Raw genomic sequence first — 18,904 nt, forward strand, 5'->3', positions numbered from 1 at the left:
AAGCCTCTTAGTCTCTCTGCCTGGTCATTTCATTTCCAATTTCGCTTCCTCCCTGCCCTGTCTTTTCTCTCTTTGTATATACTCTTCATCAGCACTGCATACACTTGGCTCTCTATTTGTAGCTGGGAATTCTTGTTTTATGCTTATAGAATGTCCTTTGTCTTTTGGGATTTTTCTTTGTTCTTTTCTTCTTTTTAATTTTTTATTTATCTTGAGTTTTATTATTTGTCTTCCCTCCTTGCTCTTTTTTTAATCCCTTCCTTTTTTTCTTTCCTTTTTCCCTTTTGGTTTGCGTGTTTGTTGGATTTGTCTGTGCGTTTGTGTGCCTTTATTCCCTGTGTGTTTGTCTGTCTGTTTTCTTTTCCAGGGCTACGTCAAGAAACAAGCCAAAGCACACATGGTGGAGAGTCCCAAATTCCACTACGAGTAGGGAAATAAAATAACCAAAGTCTCAACAAGGGACACCAAGAGACACCATTCAAAGAATACTTCCTAAAGGGACAGGCCCTGTACAGTCAAAGACCCTTCTTTAATACAGCAGTACTCACAGGTGCAGAGTGCATAAGAAGCTTTTAAAATTAACAAGAGACAGAAACCTAGCCAAAATGACGAAAGGGAAGAACTATCCTCTAAAGAAATTCCAGGAAGAAATGACAGCTAAAGAACAGCTCAAAAAAGATATAAGCAACATAACTGAACAAGAATTTAGAATAAAAGTCATAAAATTAATCGCTGGGAATGAAAAAGGCATGGAAGACATCAGAGAAACTATTGCTACATAGACTATGAAGGTTAAAAATAGTTGTGATGAATTTAAAAATGCTATAAATGAGATGCATAATAAAATGGAGGTGTCCAACGCACAGATTGAAGAGGCAGAAAGGAGAATAGGTGAATTAGAAGACAGAATTATAGAAAAAGAAGAAGCTGAGAAAAAGAAAGATAAACTGATTCAGGATCATTAAAGGAGAGTTTGAGAGCTCAGAGATACAATCAAATGGAACAATATCCACTTCATAGGAATTCCAGAACAGGAAGAGAGAAGGAAAGGCACTGAAAGAGTCTTTGAACACATTATAGCAGAGAACTTCCCCAACCTGGGGAGGGAAAGTAGATGTTGAAATCCAAGAGGCACAGAGAACTCCCCTCAGACATAAGTTGAATCGATCTTCTGCATGACATATCATAGTGAAACTGGCAAAATATAAGGACAAAGAGAGAATTTTGAAAGCTGCTAGGCATGTTTCCCTAACATACAAAGGGAAACCTATCAGAGTGGTTACAGACCTATCTACTGAAACTTGGCAGGCCAGAAAGGAATGGCAGGAAATCTTCAATGTGATGAACAGAAAAAATATGCAGCCAAGAATATATCCAGCAAGCCTCTCATTCAGAATAAAAGGAGAGATAAAAGTCTTTCCAAATAAACAAAAATTAAAAGAATTCGTCACCACTAAACCAGCCCTACAAGAAATCCTCAGGGGGACTCTATGAGGGAAATGTTGCAAGGAATGCAAGGTACCAGAGACATCACCATAAGCATGAATCCCACAAAGGACACGATGACTCTAAACCAATATTTTTCAATAATAACACTGAATATAAATGGGCTAAATACCCCAATCAAAAGACTAAGGGTAGCAGAATGGATAAAAAACCAAAATCCATCTATTTGCTATCTACAAGAAACTCGTTTTAGACCGGAGGACACCTTCAGATTGAAAGTAGGGGATGGAGAAATATATATCATGCTACTGCAAGTCAAAATAAAGCTGGAGTAGCTATACTTATATCAGACAACCTGGACGTTAAAGGCAGTAACAAGGGATGACAAAGAGCATTATATAATAATTACAGGATCTATCCATCAGGAAGAGCTAACATTTATAAATGTCTACGCACTGAATACGGGAGCACCTAAATACATAAAACAATCACAAACAAACAATCTTATGGATAAGAATGTGCTAATAGCAGGGGACTTTAAACTCCACTTACAGCAATGGGTAGATCAACTAGACAGAAAATCCCTAAAGAAACATGAACTTGAATGACACCCTGGACCAGATAGATTTGACAGATATATTTAGAACTCTACATCCTGAGGCCAGGGAATTCACCTTCTTCACAAGTGCGCATGGCACATTCTCCAAGATAGATCACATATTGGACATAAAACAGCCCTCAATAAAAATAAGAGTTGAGCTCATACCATGCACACTTTCAGATCACAATGCATGAAACTTGAAATCAATAACAGGAAGAAGTCTGGAAAACCTCCAAAAACATGGAGGTTAAAGAACATCCTACTAAAGAATGAATGGGCCAATCAGGCAATTAGGGAAGAAATTAAAAAATATATGGAAGCTAATGGCAATGAAAATACAATAATCCAAACTCTATGGGATGCAGCAAAGGCAGTCCTAAGAGGAAAGTACATTGCACTCCAGGCCTGTTTCAAGAAATTAGAAAAAGTGCAAGTACAAAATCTAACAGCGCACCTAAAGGAACAAGAAGGAGAGCAACCAGAGCACCCCAAAAACAGAAGGGGAAGAGAAATAATAAAAATCAGGGCAGAAATAAACAATATAGAAACCAAAGAAACAGCTGTACAGATCAATGAAACAAAGAGTTGGTTTTTTGAAAAATAAACAAAATTGACAAACCTCTAGCCAGGCTTCTCAAAAAGAAAAGAGAGCACCCAAATAGACAAAATCATGAATGAAAATGGACTTATTACAACCAACCCCTCAGAAATACAAGCAATTATCAGGGAATACTATGAAAAATTATATGCCAACAAACTAGAAAACTTAGAAGAAATGGACAAATTCCTAAACACATACTCACTACCAAAATTCACACGGGAAGAGATAGAAAATCTGAACAGACCCATAACTAGTGAAGAAATTGAATCAGTTATCAAAAATCTTCCAACAAATAAGAGCCCTGGGCCAGATGGCTTCCCTGGGGAATTCTACCAGACATTTAAAACAGAATTAATACCCATTTTTTCTCAAGCTTCCAAAAAAATAGAAACCAAAGGAAAACTTCTGGACTCATTTTACAAAGCCAGCATCACTTTGATTCCCAAGGCAGACAGATACCCAGCAAAAAAAAGGGAACTACAGGCCAATATCCTTAATGAATACAGATGCAAAAATCCTCAACATGATACTTGCAAATCAAATTCAACAGCACATATAAATAATTGTCCACCATGATCAAGTGGGATTCATTCCTGGGTTACAGGGCTGTTTCAATATTTGCAAATCAATCAATGTGATACATCACATCAACAAAAGAAAAGATAAAAACCATATGATCCTGTCGTTAGATGCAGAAAAAGCATTTGACAAAATACAGCATCCTTCTTAATAGAGACCCTCGAGAAGGTCAGCATAGAAGGAACTTACTTAAACATCATAAAAGCCATCTATGACTAGCCCTTAGCTAACATCCTCCTCAATGGGGAAAAACTGAGAGCTTTCTCTCTGAAATCAGGAACATGACAGGGATGTCCACTCTCACCACTGTTGTTTAACATAGTGCTGGAAGTCCTAGCATCAGCCATCAGACAACAAAAGGAAATAAAAGGCATCAGAATTGGCAAAGAAGAAGTCAAACTTTCACTTTTCACAGATGACATGATACTCTACAAAGAAAACCCAAAAGACTCCACCAGAAGCTTACTAGAACTGATCCATGAATTCAGCAAAGTTGCTGGGTACAAAATCAATGTACAGAAATTGGTTGCATTTTTATACACCAACAATGAAGCAACATAAAGAGAGATCAAGAAACTGATCCCATTCACAATTACACAAAAAACTGTAAAATACCTAGGAATAAACATAACCAAAGATTTAAGAGATCTGTATGATGAAAACTATAGGAAACTTATGAAGGAAATTGAAGAAGGCTGAAAGAAGTGGAAAAACATTCCATGCTCATGGATTGGAAGAATAAATAGTGTTAAAATGTCATTACTACCATAAGCAATCTACACATTCAGTGTAATCCCAATCAAAATTGCACCAGGATTCTTCTCAAAACTAGAACAAACTATCCTAAAATTTGTATGGAACCACAAAAGACCCTGAATAGCCAAAGTAATATTGAAGAAGAAAACCAAAATGGGAGGCATCACCATCCTGGACATTAGCTTTTACTACAAAGCTGTCATCATCAAGACAGTATGGTATTGGCACAAAAACAGACACATAGACCAATGGAATAGAATAGAGAACTCAGAATTGGACCCAAAAATGTACGGCCAGCTAATCTTTGACAAAGGAGGAAAGAGTATCCAATGGAAAAAAGACAGCCTCTTAAACAGATGGTGCTGGGAGAACTGGACAGCAACATGCAGAAGAATGAAACTAGACTAATTTCTCACACCATACACAAAAATAAACTCCAAATGGATGAAGGACCTGAATGTGAGACAGGAAACCATAAAAACCTAGAGGAGAAATCAGGAAACAACCTCCTTGACCTCCACTGCAGCAATTTCTTACTTGACACATCCCCTAAAGCAAAGGAATCAAGAACCAAAAATGAACTCTTGGGACTTCATCAAGATAAAAAGCTTCTGTACGGCAAAGAAAACAATTAATGAAACTAATAGGCAACTGATGGAATGGGAAAAGGTAGTTTCAAATGACATCAGATAAAGGGCTAGTACCCAAAATCTATAAGGAACTCACCAAACTCCACGCCTGAAAAACAACAAACCAGTGAAGAAACCAGAAGATATGAACAGACACTTCTCCAAAGAGGATATCCAGATGGCCAACAGACTCATGAAACAATGCTCAGCATCCCTCCTCATCAGGGAAATACAAATCAAAACTGCACTGAGATACCACCTCATGTCAGTCAGAGTGGCTAAAATGAACAAGTCAGGAGAATCTAGATGCTGGTGAGAATGGGGAGAAACGGGCACCCTCCTACACTGTTGGTGGAATGTAAACTGGTGCAGCTCTTCTGGAAAACAGTGTGGAGGTTCCTCAAAAAATTAACAATAGAATTCTCCTATGACCCAGCAATAGTACCACTAGGAATTTACCCAAGGGATACAGGAGTACTGATTAGGGGCACATGTATCCCAATGTTCATAGCAGCACTCTCAACAATAGCCAAGTCATGGAAAGAGCCTAAGTGTCCGTCAACTGATGAACGGATCAAGAAGATGTGGTTTATCTATACTATGGAATACTACATGGCAATGAGAAAGAATGAAATCTGGCCATTTGTAACAATGTGGATGGAACTTGAGGGTGTTATGCTGAGCAAAATAAGTCAGGCAGAGAAGAACAGATACCATATGTTTGCACATGGTGGATTACGAGGAACTTAACAGAGGACCATGGGGGAGAAGAAAGGAAAAATAGTTGGGGAGAGTAAGGAAGGCAAACCATGAGAGACTCTTGAATGCTGAGAAAAAACTGAGAGTTGATGAGTGTGGGGGAGAGGGGAAGGGGGAAGATGGGCATGGAGGAGGGCACTTGTGGGGATGAGCACTGGGTGTTATATGGAAACCAACTTGACAATAAACTATTAAAAAACATTTAAAGAATAGTTAATACCTATTCTCTGAAAGTATTCCAATAAAAAAGGAAGAAAAGCTTCCAAATACAATCTAGGGGATCAGATTTTTTGATACCAAAACCAAAGACGCTATTAAAAACAAAAACAAAAACTACAGGCTAATATCCCTGATGAACATGAATGAAAAGTCCTCAACAAAGATTAGCAAATCACATTTGACAATATATTAAAAGGATTTTTCATCACAATCAAGTAGGATTTATTTTGTGGATACAAGGATGATTCAGTATCTGGGAATCTATCAAAATGATACATCCCATCAACAAAATCAAGGATAAAAACTGTCTCGTTTTGCAGTCTCAATAGATGCAGAAAAAGCATTTGACAAAATTTAACATCTTTGTGATAAAAATTCTCAATAAACTGGATTCTGTGGAACATACTTCAATGTAACAAAGACGATAAACCCACAGCAAACATCATACTCAATGGTGAAAGACTTATAACTTTTCCTCTAAGATCTAGAAGAAGACAAGAATGTCTACACTTATACTTTTATTTGATGTAAATAATTAGAAATAAAAGACAGTACCATAATATAGAAGTCCTAGTTGTAGCAATGAGACAAGAAACAGAAACAAAAGCCATCCAAAGCGGTTAGAAAGAAGTAAACTGTCACTATTTGAAGGTGACATGATACTATACAGAGAAAACCCTCAAGACCCATGCAAAAACTATTAGAAGTAATAGTGAAGTAGCAAAAAGAAATGAAGAAAACAATTCCATTCACAAGTGCACCAAATAAGATAAAATACCTAGGAATAAACAATCAAGGAGATGAATGAACTATACTCCTAAAACTATAAAACACTGATGGAAAAAATTTAGGATGACACAAATAAATGAAAAGACATTCCAGACTCATGGATTTAAAGAATTAATATTGTTAAAATTCCCATACTATCCAAAGCAATCTACAGATTCAAGTGCAATCGATATTGAAATACCAATAACATTTTTCACTGACCTAGAACAGAGAATTCTAAACTTTGTATGGAATCACAAAGGACTCAATAGCCAAAGCAATCTTGAGAAAGAACAAAGCTGGAGATATCGCAATCTTAGATGTCAAGGTATATTATATAGCTGTAGTAATCAAAATAGTATGGTGCTGGCACAAAAAGAAACACATGGAGAAATAGAACAAAACAGCCCAGAAATAAACCCATATGTATATGGTCAATTAGTCTACAACAAAGGAGTCAAGAATATATAGTAGGGAAAAGGTAGTACATTCAGTAAATATGCAAAAGATTAAAAATGGCCACTTTCTTATACCATACACAAAAATAAAGTCAAAATGGATAAAAGACTTGAATGTGAGACCTGAAACCATCACAGTCCTAGAAGTAAATATAGGCAGGAAGTAATCTCTAACATTAGCCCCAGCAACATTTTGCCAGATGAGGTCTCCTCAGGCAAGGAAAACAAAAGCAAAAACTATTGGGATCACATTAAAATACAAGGCTTTTTGCACAGCAAAGGGAACCATCAGCAAAGAGAAAGGGGAACCAACTGGATGGAAGAAGGTATTTGCAAATGATAGATCAGATAAGGGATTAATATCTAAAATGTATTAAAAAACTTATATAAGCCAACACCAGAAAAACAAAAACAAAAAAAACCAATCTTATTAAAAATGGGCAGAAGACCTGAATAAACATTTTCTCAAAGAAGACATCCAGATGAAAGAGAGACACATTAAAAGATATTCAGCACCAGGAAAATGCAAATCAAAACCACAATGATCTATCACCTTATACCTATAAGAATGGCTGGCATCAAAAAGACAAAAAAATAACAAGTGCTGGTGAGACTGTGAAGAAAAAGAAACCCTCATGCACTGTTGGTGGGAATGTAAATTGGTACAACCACCATGGAAAACACTACGTAGTTTCCTCCAAAAGTTAAAAATAGAAATACTGTATCCAGTAATTCTACTACATGGTACATACCAAAGAAAATAAAAACACTAATTAAAAAATATGTATGCATCACTATATTTATTACAGCATTATTTACGATAGCCAGGAAATGGAAGAAACCTAAGTGTCGTTGATAGATGAATGGATAAAAAGATGTGGTATATATACTAAGGAATATTACTCAGCCATAAAAAAAAAAAAAATGAGATCTTGCCATTTGTGGCAACATGGATGGACCTAGAGGGTATTATGCAAAGTGAAATAAGTCAGAGAAAGACAAATCCCATATGATTTCACTTACATGTGGAATCTAAAAAACAACATAAAACAAAGAAACAAAAAAAGCTGAAGCAGCCCCATAAATTTGAAGAATATACTGGTGGTTGCCAGAGGTAACAAGAGTGCAGGGGATGGACGAAATAGATGAAGCAGAGAATGGAATGAATAAGTCAGGGTGATTAAAGGTCCAGCACAGTGAATATAATCAGTGGTATCGTGATAGTGTTGTATGGCGACGGATGGTAGGTACGCTTGTAAGAAGCATAGAATAATGTATACAGTTACGGAATCACTGTGTTGCTGTGCTGTACATCTGAACCTAATGTAACACTGTGTGTCAGCTATGCTTAAAAAAAATCTAAATAAATTAATGAAACAGACATTTAGTAATGAAGACTTTGCCATTAACCACTAATGGATGCTTGCCATTTTCTCTTTGGTGTTCATAAGCAATTGGAATAGTTCTCCAAAAAGTAAGTAAAGGAACTTTAGTTGTAAGTTATAAAACAAGGTCACTTTTACTCTAGAGATGACAGTTGCCGTCGGTATGCAGAAGACCATTACATTTGATTTTTTTCAATTCATTAATTCATACATATGCCTATTATTGTACATTGTGTTAGGGAAACATAGAATTCTATGGTAAAAAAAAAAAAAAAAAGCCTGGCAGATTTGGACAACAAAAGGCTCATGTCTGAGAAAGGTGTCCACAGGTAGATAGATGGCTTCTCACATTCTCTGCAGCCTTTCTAGGAACAAAAAGGTGCTGCCAGAAAATGCTTTCAAGAGATCTTTTTGATAGAAAGTTGTTCCTTTAAATAAACAAAGGTGTTCTTAACTTTTTCTCTTTGAGGGGGTATGTTCTCATGATATGAAATCTAGAATTAGAAAAACTACTGAGGAAAGCTCCAGGACTATACTGGCAAAGAGAACAAAGGTGAGAGACAGACTTCAGACTTCAATTGACCATAATGAAACCGGTAATGGGCAGAATACTTACTGGTTTCATTTCTGAGCTTGGAAAAAGTAACTACCTCAAGCAAAAGAACCTTATTTAGAGAGATGAAAGGCAGCTCTACAGGGAAAAAGAATGTTGTATTAGATTTTTAAAAGGACTCGGGAAACTAAGAGAGACAAGCTAAATGGTTAAAACTGATTTAGAAGAACTGAAAATGTGTTGATTTTGCAGAACATTTTAGCACTCCAACTTGCAGAACTTTACTCGTTCACTATTTTATTTAATAATCTAAAATGCTCACGAACTATACATCACAATGGATTTTTTCTTAAAATTTTAACCATGAATGTAAACTTAGGGAAAAGAGAACACTGAAATAGTTCTATCTGCCTCCTGAAAGGAAAAAAAAAAAAAAAAGCAAACATTGCCTACTTTATTCCAATAATTTAAAAAATAAGCATGAAAATTATTTTATGTAAATCAAATCATATTTAAGATAGGTAAACAAAGTTTATAATCTAAAGGGACTTTGTGCTATGTCTCATGGATATAATTAGCTTTAAATCCTAGTTTGACTACTTCCAAGTTATGTATCTTGGCCAAATTATTTACCTTCCTGAACCTTGGTTTTCTCATATATAAAGTGGGTCTAAGGACTCCTTCCTCGTAGAATTATGGAGAGAATTTAATGAGATAATGGACAGGAAGTGCCTGAAAGAGAGTGTGGGACATAATAAGGACTTTATAATTGATAGTAATTCTTTTTTCTCACTATTATGATTATTAATCTTTCTACAGCATGGATAACCATCTCTTATTTTTTTAGCTTGAATTCATTTTTAGTTTTTTAAATGTTCATTTATTTTGATAGAGAGAGCGAGACAGAGTGTGAGCATGGGAGGGGCAGAGAGAGAGAGGAAAGACAGAGAATCCGAAGCAGGCTCCAGGCTCTGAGCTGTCAGCACAGAGTCTGAAATGGGGCTCAAACCCAGGACCTGAGCCAAACAAAGTCAGATGCTCAACTGACTGAGCCACCCAGGGGCTCCTTGAATTTTATATATAATTTTTAAAATGAGATATTGCTGCACAGTATTCTCTATCCCCTAAACTAAATATTTCCCCTAAGTTTAATATTAAATATTCCCTATATCTATGAAGAAGTCCACTTTAAAGATACTCCTTGATTGCAAATTATTAGAATCTGGTCTCTTAACTCATGCACAAAGTACTCTGTTTATTAAATGTTTCTATTTATTTATTTGTTTTGAGAGAGAGAGAGAGAGAGAGAGAGAGAGAGAGAAAGCACACAAACAGGGGAGGGATAGAGAGGGGGGACAGAGGATCTGAAGTGGGCTCCGTGCTTATGGTAGTGAGCCCGACGTAGGGCTTAAACTCACAAATGGCGAGATCATGACCTGAGCCTAAGTTGGATGTTCAACCGCCAGCCACCCTGGCGCCCCACAAAGTATTGCTATTTAAATACTAGTTAACCTAATAAGGTTAGACAGAATATAAGAAAGGGATAGTTAATTTGTCAGTGGGGAGGAATGATGACATTTAAGTTTTATGCAAGGTTATCAGGACTCTGAAACTTCTGAAAGATCCGTACATTGTACATATACACATAAACAGTCTTGCAACTCCTGGTCACAGTTTTGCTAGAATTCCCACGCTGGTGGGTCTCAAGGTGCAAAGATTGTTCACAACAGATAGTCCCGGACCCTTACCACATACACGCACCCCACAACATCAAAACAGAAAGCTGAAGCTAAGAATACTCATTCACAGTCAAAAAATTCAAAGAGGATGTTCTTCGCAGGCAGCTGCCTAATTCTTTTTGGCACAGGTGTGAACACTTTCAAAGATAAAGAGTGGAAACAGTTTTCACTGTTCTGCAGAGGGAGCAAATACTCTTCGCCCTGTGGCTACTTCCAAATCTGACATCAAACCAAGAATTCCTTTACTTTTTCCATGTTCTGCTCACCCACGATGAACATTTAAGAGGTAGACTTCTCGGAAAGGTTTAGCAAGGGCTCGCCCAAAGAAGGCTTGCTAGGGCGCACGGGGTTTCACGGTGTTCCTTGCATTTGAAGGCACCACTTTTATAGGCATCCTTCTGTCCACCACAAGCTAGGAAGCTGTATTTTGGCAACCTTCTCTTGAAATCAAAACTCTTTTGGTGACTGGTAGAGGGAGAAGGACCGGCCTGGGGGGTGCAGACTGACTCCACTTTGACCCTGCTGACCAGCGCACCACTATCCCACTAGCCACTACGAGGTCCTGTCTAGGAATGGCCTGGGGATTCCAGAGGCTTTTCCCGGGAAAAGACCTGAAGTCTGGATTCCCATCAAACGTCTCTTTAACTCTCCAGGGTTGAGTTTTGGGTATTCTAATTTAGTCTGGGGAAAATTTCATTTTATGAAAACAGCCTGAAGGGCTGACAGATGAACGTAATGATCGTGGTGGTTGCCCACTGGTGAAGCTGGAATGTCAGAACTAGTGGTTAGATTGCATGTGTGGCTCTGCATCAACCTCTTTTGGAGCTGAAGTGTATGTGGGTTTCCATCCACACCAATCCCACTTGGGGAGCGTGTAATCCTAGGCTCATTGCATATCATTGGGTACAACTGAAATAATCTATCATTTATAGAATTCGGGTCACTTTCTCTGGTTTTGTTAGAATTCAGAGGTACTGGAGGTGAATTAAATCACCTTCAGACTCTGTAAGAAGGCTGGCCACGTATCATGCTTATTGCTGTGTCTATATGCTGGTGACTTTATGCATCACTTCCATTACATACTGGAATACTTCAGAAGAGCCGAATTGTTGCATCCCTTATGGAACTATACAGTGATGTCTATCAGTGAGTGTGTGGGGAAAGGGAGGGAAGATATTTGTACTGGTTAACCTCATAAAATATTTACTTAAAATATTCTTCAATTTAATTTAAACCTCTTCAATTAAAAATATATTTAGAGATTGTGCACCAAGATTTAGGGAGTTATAAAGAACTTTTTGAAAACAAAATCTCAAACAACAGGCTAAGTAGAATAAGATCCCTGCCTCTTGCACTCACATTTTACTGCCGAAACAGGCATATCCACAAGTAATTAATACCAATGCTACCTTTTGTTGTACACTTTATACTATCAGGCTGCTTTATGGCTTTCACATCTTAACTAAACTTAATCCTTAAGATGGCCGAATGAGCTAGATGCTATTATGATTGCCATTTATAGAGAAGGAAAGGGAAAGAGGAGGGATAAATAATTATCAAAGTCAGAAAACTGGTAAGCAGTGGAGCTGTAATTCAAAGGCAGGCTGTCTGCTCGAGAATCCAAGCTATTTACAACAGTTTCCCCAGTGAAAGTGTGAGTGAGAACTACCATAATTAAGCTCTAACAAACAAGGGAAATAGAAATGGTGGTACATAAACTGGATTTTGAGAAATGATTAAGACACTGCTAGTAGGGCACTGGGGAAAAGATTATTCCAAGCAGAGACCAAAGCCAGGAGGAAGAGCTAGGCATGGCTGAAGAGGCTGCAATGTCAAGTGCTGGGGTGAGAAAGATTGCACAGGTAGGCTGTACTAGACTGAAGACCTGAGTGGTCCCCGAATGAAGAAATGTGGCCCCCTCCTCCTCACCTCTTTTTGAAATGCAATGAAATACATTAATGAGAAAGCTTTTGTGAAGGGAAATGGCAGAATCACACCTTGCAGGGATGCTGAAGAATAAAAAGATGTGTGATGGACAAACTGGGAGTCAAGGGACCTGTAGCTGAATCTGCCCCTTTCCTCTTCTCCAAGTGTCCCAAGGGATGTGAGGTGCTCACCTTGTGATAAAAAGGCGGCATTGTCCTCTAGGACAGCAAATAGTTTGGCAAGCCAGCTCTGACTAACTGGTAGAGTCTTTCTGAAGTAATGTCTGGAAAGTTCTTAGTCTGGATCCAGGCTCAGGTAGGTTGTAGTCACTTGGCAATGTCTACCATGGGGCAGAATGGGATATGCTCACATGAGCACCGCAAATGGGGTCTCTACGTTCTGGATGATGGCTGCAGCATAAAACCCTCCTCTTTGTTTAAAAATCTATGTTCTGTGAAGACCAACTATCCAGGAGCTTTGGGTCTGTAGAGGGCCCTATTCAAAAAGCTCATATTTATGTAATTCTACTGTCTTTTTTCACTGCTTACAGTTCTGAACAGATTTGTCATTTGTTTCAGAGAAATGGAACTTGTGTAAATGATCCAGGTATGAGCATTTTGAGGACTCCAAAATTAAATGGCATGAGAAGCACCATCGAGGAACACTCACCTTCTTTGCCCCTTGCTCTTCTTCCACACCGTCTCCTATAACAACGTACACCACTTTTCTTCCAAACCTTTGGATTATCCTCTCAAAACAGCTCTCCTTTCCTAATGAACAAAAATAAATTATAAAAAATGTAAAGTTTGGGTAACTCAGCACTATAGTGCTTGAACTTTTTATATAAAATACCCTCCTTTATGCTTCTGATTCAATTCTATCCTACTTGTACAAACTGGAAAAGAATGCTTTTAGATGCCATTTGGGTAGAATGTGGAACAGCACAGTAAATTAGAAATTGTCAGTCATCCAGGTGGTGTTCTGTCCTTTAGAAATGGTCAATTTTAGGGCTTTTTTTTGTTCCTTAAGGACTCATTTATTAAAAAGTAGGATCTAGTCAATATCAGTATAATATTTGGGGAAAAATACTGTTTTACAGCAGCACTTTTATTTTTCCTACAAGCCAAGACTTAACAAAGGCATTGGATTCTGGCAACATATTCGAACTTGATTTAAAAAATGTTTCACGATATTCCAATCTGAAAATAAGGCCTGATCCAAAGTCTATTGAGAAGGATGCGAAAAACAAAACAGAACAGAACAAAACAATAACAACAAAACCCACCGGAGCCTGGTTTTGTTAGACAGCAAGAAGCCAAGCCTCATGTGTTTACTTGAAATATTCTGGTAAAACTGTTTCTGAAATGAATGTCAGGTAATTGGGGGCACTACAGAGAGATCACGCCCACCCTACCCAGGCATCTAAGTCCAATAAATGGACACCTAGAGGAAAAGTGGGACCAAGGTAACAGAACACCTTTATCTATCCATTATCTTTCCCATGTCAAGACTTCATTTGGGCTCTCTGGCGGCACATCCTTGCAGTTAATGCAGCCATTGTCGCTGCTTACAGAAGAAACTGGTGTTCCAAGTCCCAGGCTGCCAACAAGGTCATTTTAATGGACAATGGGACAGTTTATAGTTTTCAAATGTAAATGGCTGAGCAGGCCCGCATCTCTTTCAAATAAGGATCAGATATACTCACGAACAAATTGCTTGTTTGCTTAAACAAATGTCTGCTTTATATTTGTATTTTGCACTAAAATCTCTGGTTTGCATCTGACAGAACGAAATCGGGCCAGCTTTATTCAAAGGATGTAATTTCAATGCTTCTTTGCTTGCCCACTAAACTGTGAAATATTAAATCACTTTAAGAAACAAATACAAAGTGTAGTTTTCACTGCAAAAATATACAACCCAAAACTTAGATGTCATGAAACTTTTTTCCTCCTTAGAGGGAAATGTTTATGTGTTTTTGCCAAGTTTCCTTTTCATGGGAAAAGGGAGGTAATTAAACTCAATGTTATTTCAAGGTGAAGCTGTAGCGGACAAAAAAAAAAATGTCTGTCTGTATACTGTCTCCTCTAGGCTTCACTGTGAATTCAGGGTCACACGGACATCTTCCATAATAAAGACTGAGAAACCGAAGCTGACTTTTAGAAGTTAACTGGAGCTCCCACGTGGGATTTCTTATTTTGATGAATCCATTTTGTCTGAAAGACCATCACAGCTCTGCTAAATGACATACCGGTCATCTCCTCCAGGGACTACCATTTGCCTACAAGGAAAATTCCTGGGTTTTCTGCATTGACTCCCAAATTGTAGCTCTTTTGATGGCAAAATTAGCAAAACTACAAGAGTCTCAATCTCTACTTTTCTTATTAAAAATACTGCAGAAAAGTGACTCTACCTCTAAGGTTTTGGGGTAATTTCTACCAACACGCATTTTTTAATTCAAATTTTTTTATTTCGTATTGATAAAATTTAAAGTTCAGTATCACAAACAAAATGCCCATTTAAAAATCCTTAACATGTACTTGCTATTATAATTTTCTGTCATCCTAATATTTTCAAATTATTTAAATTATTTGGGATTAGAGTTCAATTGCATGACAGGTAATATACTACTTGCTCTTTCCTTCTATTATGTTAAGCACCACCCCTTCTGTTGTACAGGCTTCTTTGGAAATCATTCTGACTTTCATGTGCTGGTAAACGTTTACCATAGACCCATGTTTACAAAACACAGTATGATTCCTCTTTATTGTTATGGAGAGCATAAACGACTGACTTAATGCAAACTGTTCTTTTTATGGACATGAAAACATTCAAAAATTTTGGTTACACTGGGCTACAAGGAATTCTATTTGGTACAGTCCTTTCTGAGTATTTTCTAGCACGAGGCATCAGTCATTCTCCAACTTCAGCTATTTCCAGTTTGACAAGGCTATCTGAATATCCCACAGGTTTTCATTCTCAACATTGATAAGATCAAACTCGTATCTTTACTATCAAACCTGATTTCCCCTATCAGTTAAGAGTGTCATTACTCACCCATGTACTTAAAAGGAACCTCTGTATAAGCCTTCTTCAGAATAAACAACCGTTTATTATTCATTTTGCTCAATAAGCATTTATTGAGTACCTACTATGTGCTGGGCACCATAGCTACAATGATGAGCAACAGGTTCAGTTATCAAGATATTACACTCTTATAGGGAAGATCTGACTATGAACAATTATAAAAGTAATTCTTTAACAATGATTTAGTAAATGCTTGTAAGAAAAAGTACAGGAAGTATAAAAGTGTAGTCAGATGGAAAATTAGGTTCCATCTGTACTCTTTTCTCTTTAGATAGAGTTGAGCAGCCACAAAAACTTTCTTCTCACCTACTAGGATCCTCATCCTTCATCCCCAGGACTCACTAAAATAACATCTCATTATGGTGGTAAACAAGGCCACTTAGGACTAGACCTAAGTTCTGCTTCCCATGACCCAGGACCACTCAACAAGTTCCTCAGCAGGGAACACACTTTAATGTCTCTGTCCCTTTCCTCTCACTAGCCCATTTGCCTACTAAACTCTTAACCTTCTATACCCAGCTCAAATGCCATTTCTTCGTTTCAGTTTTCACTCACACTTGCTCCCTTCCTCCTCCTGGGTGTGAACCTTCATTCAAGTGGAAATTCAGACACTTAGTTGTAGAACTCCCTAGGGTGTGGAAAGGAGTCTAGACCCTGGAATATGAGATGACTCTTATCTTTACTGGCTATTAACTTGGATAATTAAGTCTCTGAGATTTACTTTCCTCATTTGTAAAATGGAAAGGTTTTGAAAATTGATTTTAATATGTAAAATGCTTAGAACAGTTCTGGGCATCTACTTAACATGTGATAAAGGTTCATCTATAGACTTCTTTGTCATAGATATTTAGATGTCTGCTTTCCTGCTAGATGGTGACTTCTGTAAGAACAGTAGTCATGTCTTCTTCTTCTTCTTCTTTTTTTTTTAGGAGTCATTTCTTCTTTTTACCTCACTTTTATTCTGCCTTGGTTTCTATTCTCATGAAATTTCTCATTAGTCTTCTTTCTCCAATTATGATTCCTTCTTTCAAGAATTTAATTTTTTTGGTATCCCCATAACAAAAATGGAAACTCAATTGTTTGTACATGTTGAGTTAAAATAAAGCAAAAAAAAAAAAATAGTTCTAGTGATAATAATTTAAAGAAAGCTATTATTGGACTTGCTTCATTTCTACTTTGTGTATCTCTACACTACTATTTGTTTTAGTGTATTTTATATTTTGGTTGATGTTACCTAAAAGAAAAATAATAATCCAGAATTGATGCTAAATTGACTATAGATAAAAGCTATAGGTCTCTTTTTTTTTTTTACATCTTTCTTTTAATGTTTATTTTTGAGAGAGAAAGAGAGAGAGAGAGAGGGAGAGAGAAAATAAGAGCAAGCATAAGTGGGGGAGGGGTAGAAAGAGACAGAGACACAGGATCCAAAGCAGGCTCCAGGCTCTAAGCTGTCAATACAGAGCCTGATGCAGGGCTCAAACTCATGAAACACAAGATCATGACCTGAGCCAAAGTCAGAAGCCTAACCAACTGAGCCACCCAGGCGTAAAAGGCATAGGTCTTAATGTTAGCCAGTAAAGTAAAATGTTTTGAATTAAGCTGCATGAATTAGATTTTTATTTCTCTTGATGTCTAATGTCAATTCGGAAACAATAAACTTAAATTCTTCTTCTACTTTTTTGACATCTTGTATTATGAAAAAGTCTCATTTAGTGTCTTTCATTTTTACTAGGCTGAAGGAGAAGAGTTGATTGTAAAACAAAACAAAAAGCAGCTCACCTATTTTTGTTGCACTGTAAATATTTTCTATTGGAAATACAATTCCTAATCCATATAGCAGGACTTTCGCCAATGCTGGGATAAGCTGAGTAGTTGTTACTAAAATATTCACACAATTCGTCCTATGAGAACAGAAAGTAAAAAAAAAAAAAAAGAAAAAAAAGAAAAAAAAAGACTGTTGAAAATGAATTTCCAAAATGGACAAATGTGAGCAAAGGTTGCTTTCCAGCAAAAGCTCCTTGGAGGGACTTGGGGACAGCAGCCTACCGGGAGTGAATGAGTGTGAGTGCTTTCAGGGCCAGTGTCAACCAGGAGTCCGTCAGGGCTTCAATCTCAGCCCTCAGCTGTAGCCAGGCTTCCCTCTTGGCAGGACCAAGCAGACCTGTGGATTTAACAGCACATGAATTCCTTCCTTACCGAAGTTCCTATTCAACCTTACATATAATGAACGTTTAATACTACTCCTACTATCTTCCTCAAACTTTGTAGTATATCAAGTAATTTTTCACACAGTAGCATCCATTTGACACCTATTTAGTACTGTAGGGAACACCTGTTGATTTTGCATTTCTAGCTTCTGTTCCCCTGGTTTTAGAAGTCACCTCTTTTTGAGAGGTCTGCGCACACCATTCCTCTAACCATGCAGTTTGGGCAGAGCCAACCCTACCCTCTGGCTCCTAGGGAAGGTGTATGATCATGGCTTGGCCAGTGCAAGTGAGTCTTGGAACCTCTGCTGAATCAATTGGGAAAGGTATTTTCCTACCCAACAGAGGTGCTAAACTCATAGAATATAAACCTAGATCTATCAGTGATCACCCATGCCACCTTTTGGGAGGAAGTGACCTAGAATAACTCCTACCCAAAGGAAAGCATAGGCAAGAGATTCTGGGTGTCATCTTTAGAGCATGTAGATTTAGCCATGCTGCCCAACACCACCACTCCTAGACCTTTCATTAAGTGAACGTATTCCCTTGTATGCTAAAGCCATTTTGAAACACAATCGAAAGATGAGAACTAATACAAACATCTACCCATTTGAAGGAGCTTGATAATCCATCTCAAATGATGTGGCCAAAGGTTGTTAATTACACTCCTTGGAAGGACATATGAACATCAGACAGGTCAAGAAACTTACTCCAGGTCACACATACTATGAAGTAACGGAGTCAGGAGCAGATTAGACTAGCCAGGGTGGTTGGCTCAAGTTTAATATTCCTGTCACTAAATCACAGCAGAATAATCACTGGTTAGATGAAACTGCTCTAAAAAAGCTATTATATCCAATCAAGTACGATATGAAAGTGAGTGGTACTTTGAGAATTTTAGCCAGACTATTGCATAATCCGGTAAGATATTGGTGATGGTTACTTGCCTCCAACATTATTTTTGTAGGTATTGTAGATCTCTTTTACTCGTCTGTAGCGGAAGGCCAACTTTCTCATCCAGTCTACACCTCCCCGCACACCAGTTGCCAAGCACAAATTAGCACTGGTTGCTGCAGCAGGAAAGCCATCTGTTCCAAAGTTATATGTGCTATTTAGATGCAAGAAGAGCCCAAAGTTAACCAAACAGAAAGTTCATCTTAATCAACCGAGCAATCAAACTATAAAATGGAGAAAATC

The 18,904-nt window shown here is 37.6% G+C and overlaps 1 protein-coding gene across 8 annotated transcripts in view; it reads right to left on the minus strand.

Moving 5' to 3' along the window:
* Positions 1-18,904, minus strand: part of EYA1 (EYA transcriptional coactivator and phosphatase 1) — a 171,504-nt gene that overhangs the window by 12,819 nt on the left and 139,781 nt on the right. For 7 of the 8 annotated variants that reach the window (XM_039238394.1, XM_039238393.1, XM_039238391.1 and 4 more), the window contains 4 exons: positions 18,655-18,815; positions 17,550-17,664; positions 17,283-17,404; positions 13,089-13,189 (listed from right to left, as the gene is read on the minus strand). In XM_039238394.1, the coding sequence (XP_039094325.1) occupies positions 13,089-13,189; positions 17,283-17,404; positions 17,550-17,664; positions 18,655-18,815 (499 nt within the window). The remainder of the gene's footprint in view (positions 1-13,088; positions 13,190-17,282; positions 17,405-17,549; positions 17,665-18,654; positions 18,816-18,904) is intronic. The other variant, XM_039238392.1, reaches the window with a different exon arrangement.

The sequence above is a fragment of the Hyaena hyaena genome, unplaced genomic scaffold, assembly GCF_003009895.1.
Source record: "Hyaena hyaena isolate Hyena2069 unplaced genomic scaffold, ASM300989v1 scaffold_139, whole genome shotgun sequence".
Classification (NCBI taxonomy): domain Eukaryota; kingdom Metazoa; phylum Chordata; class Mammalia; order Carnivora; family Hyaenidae; genus Hyaena; species Hyaena hyaena.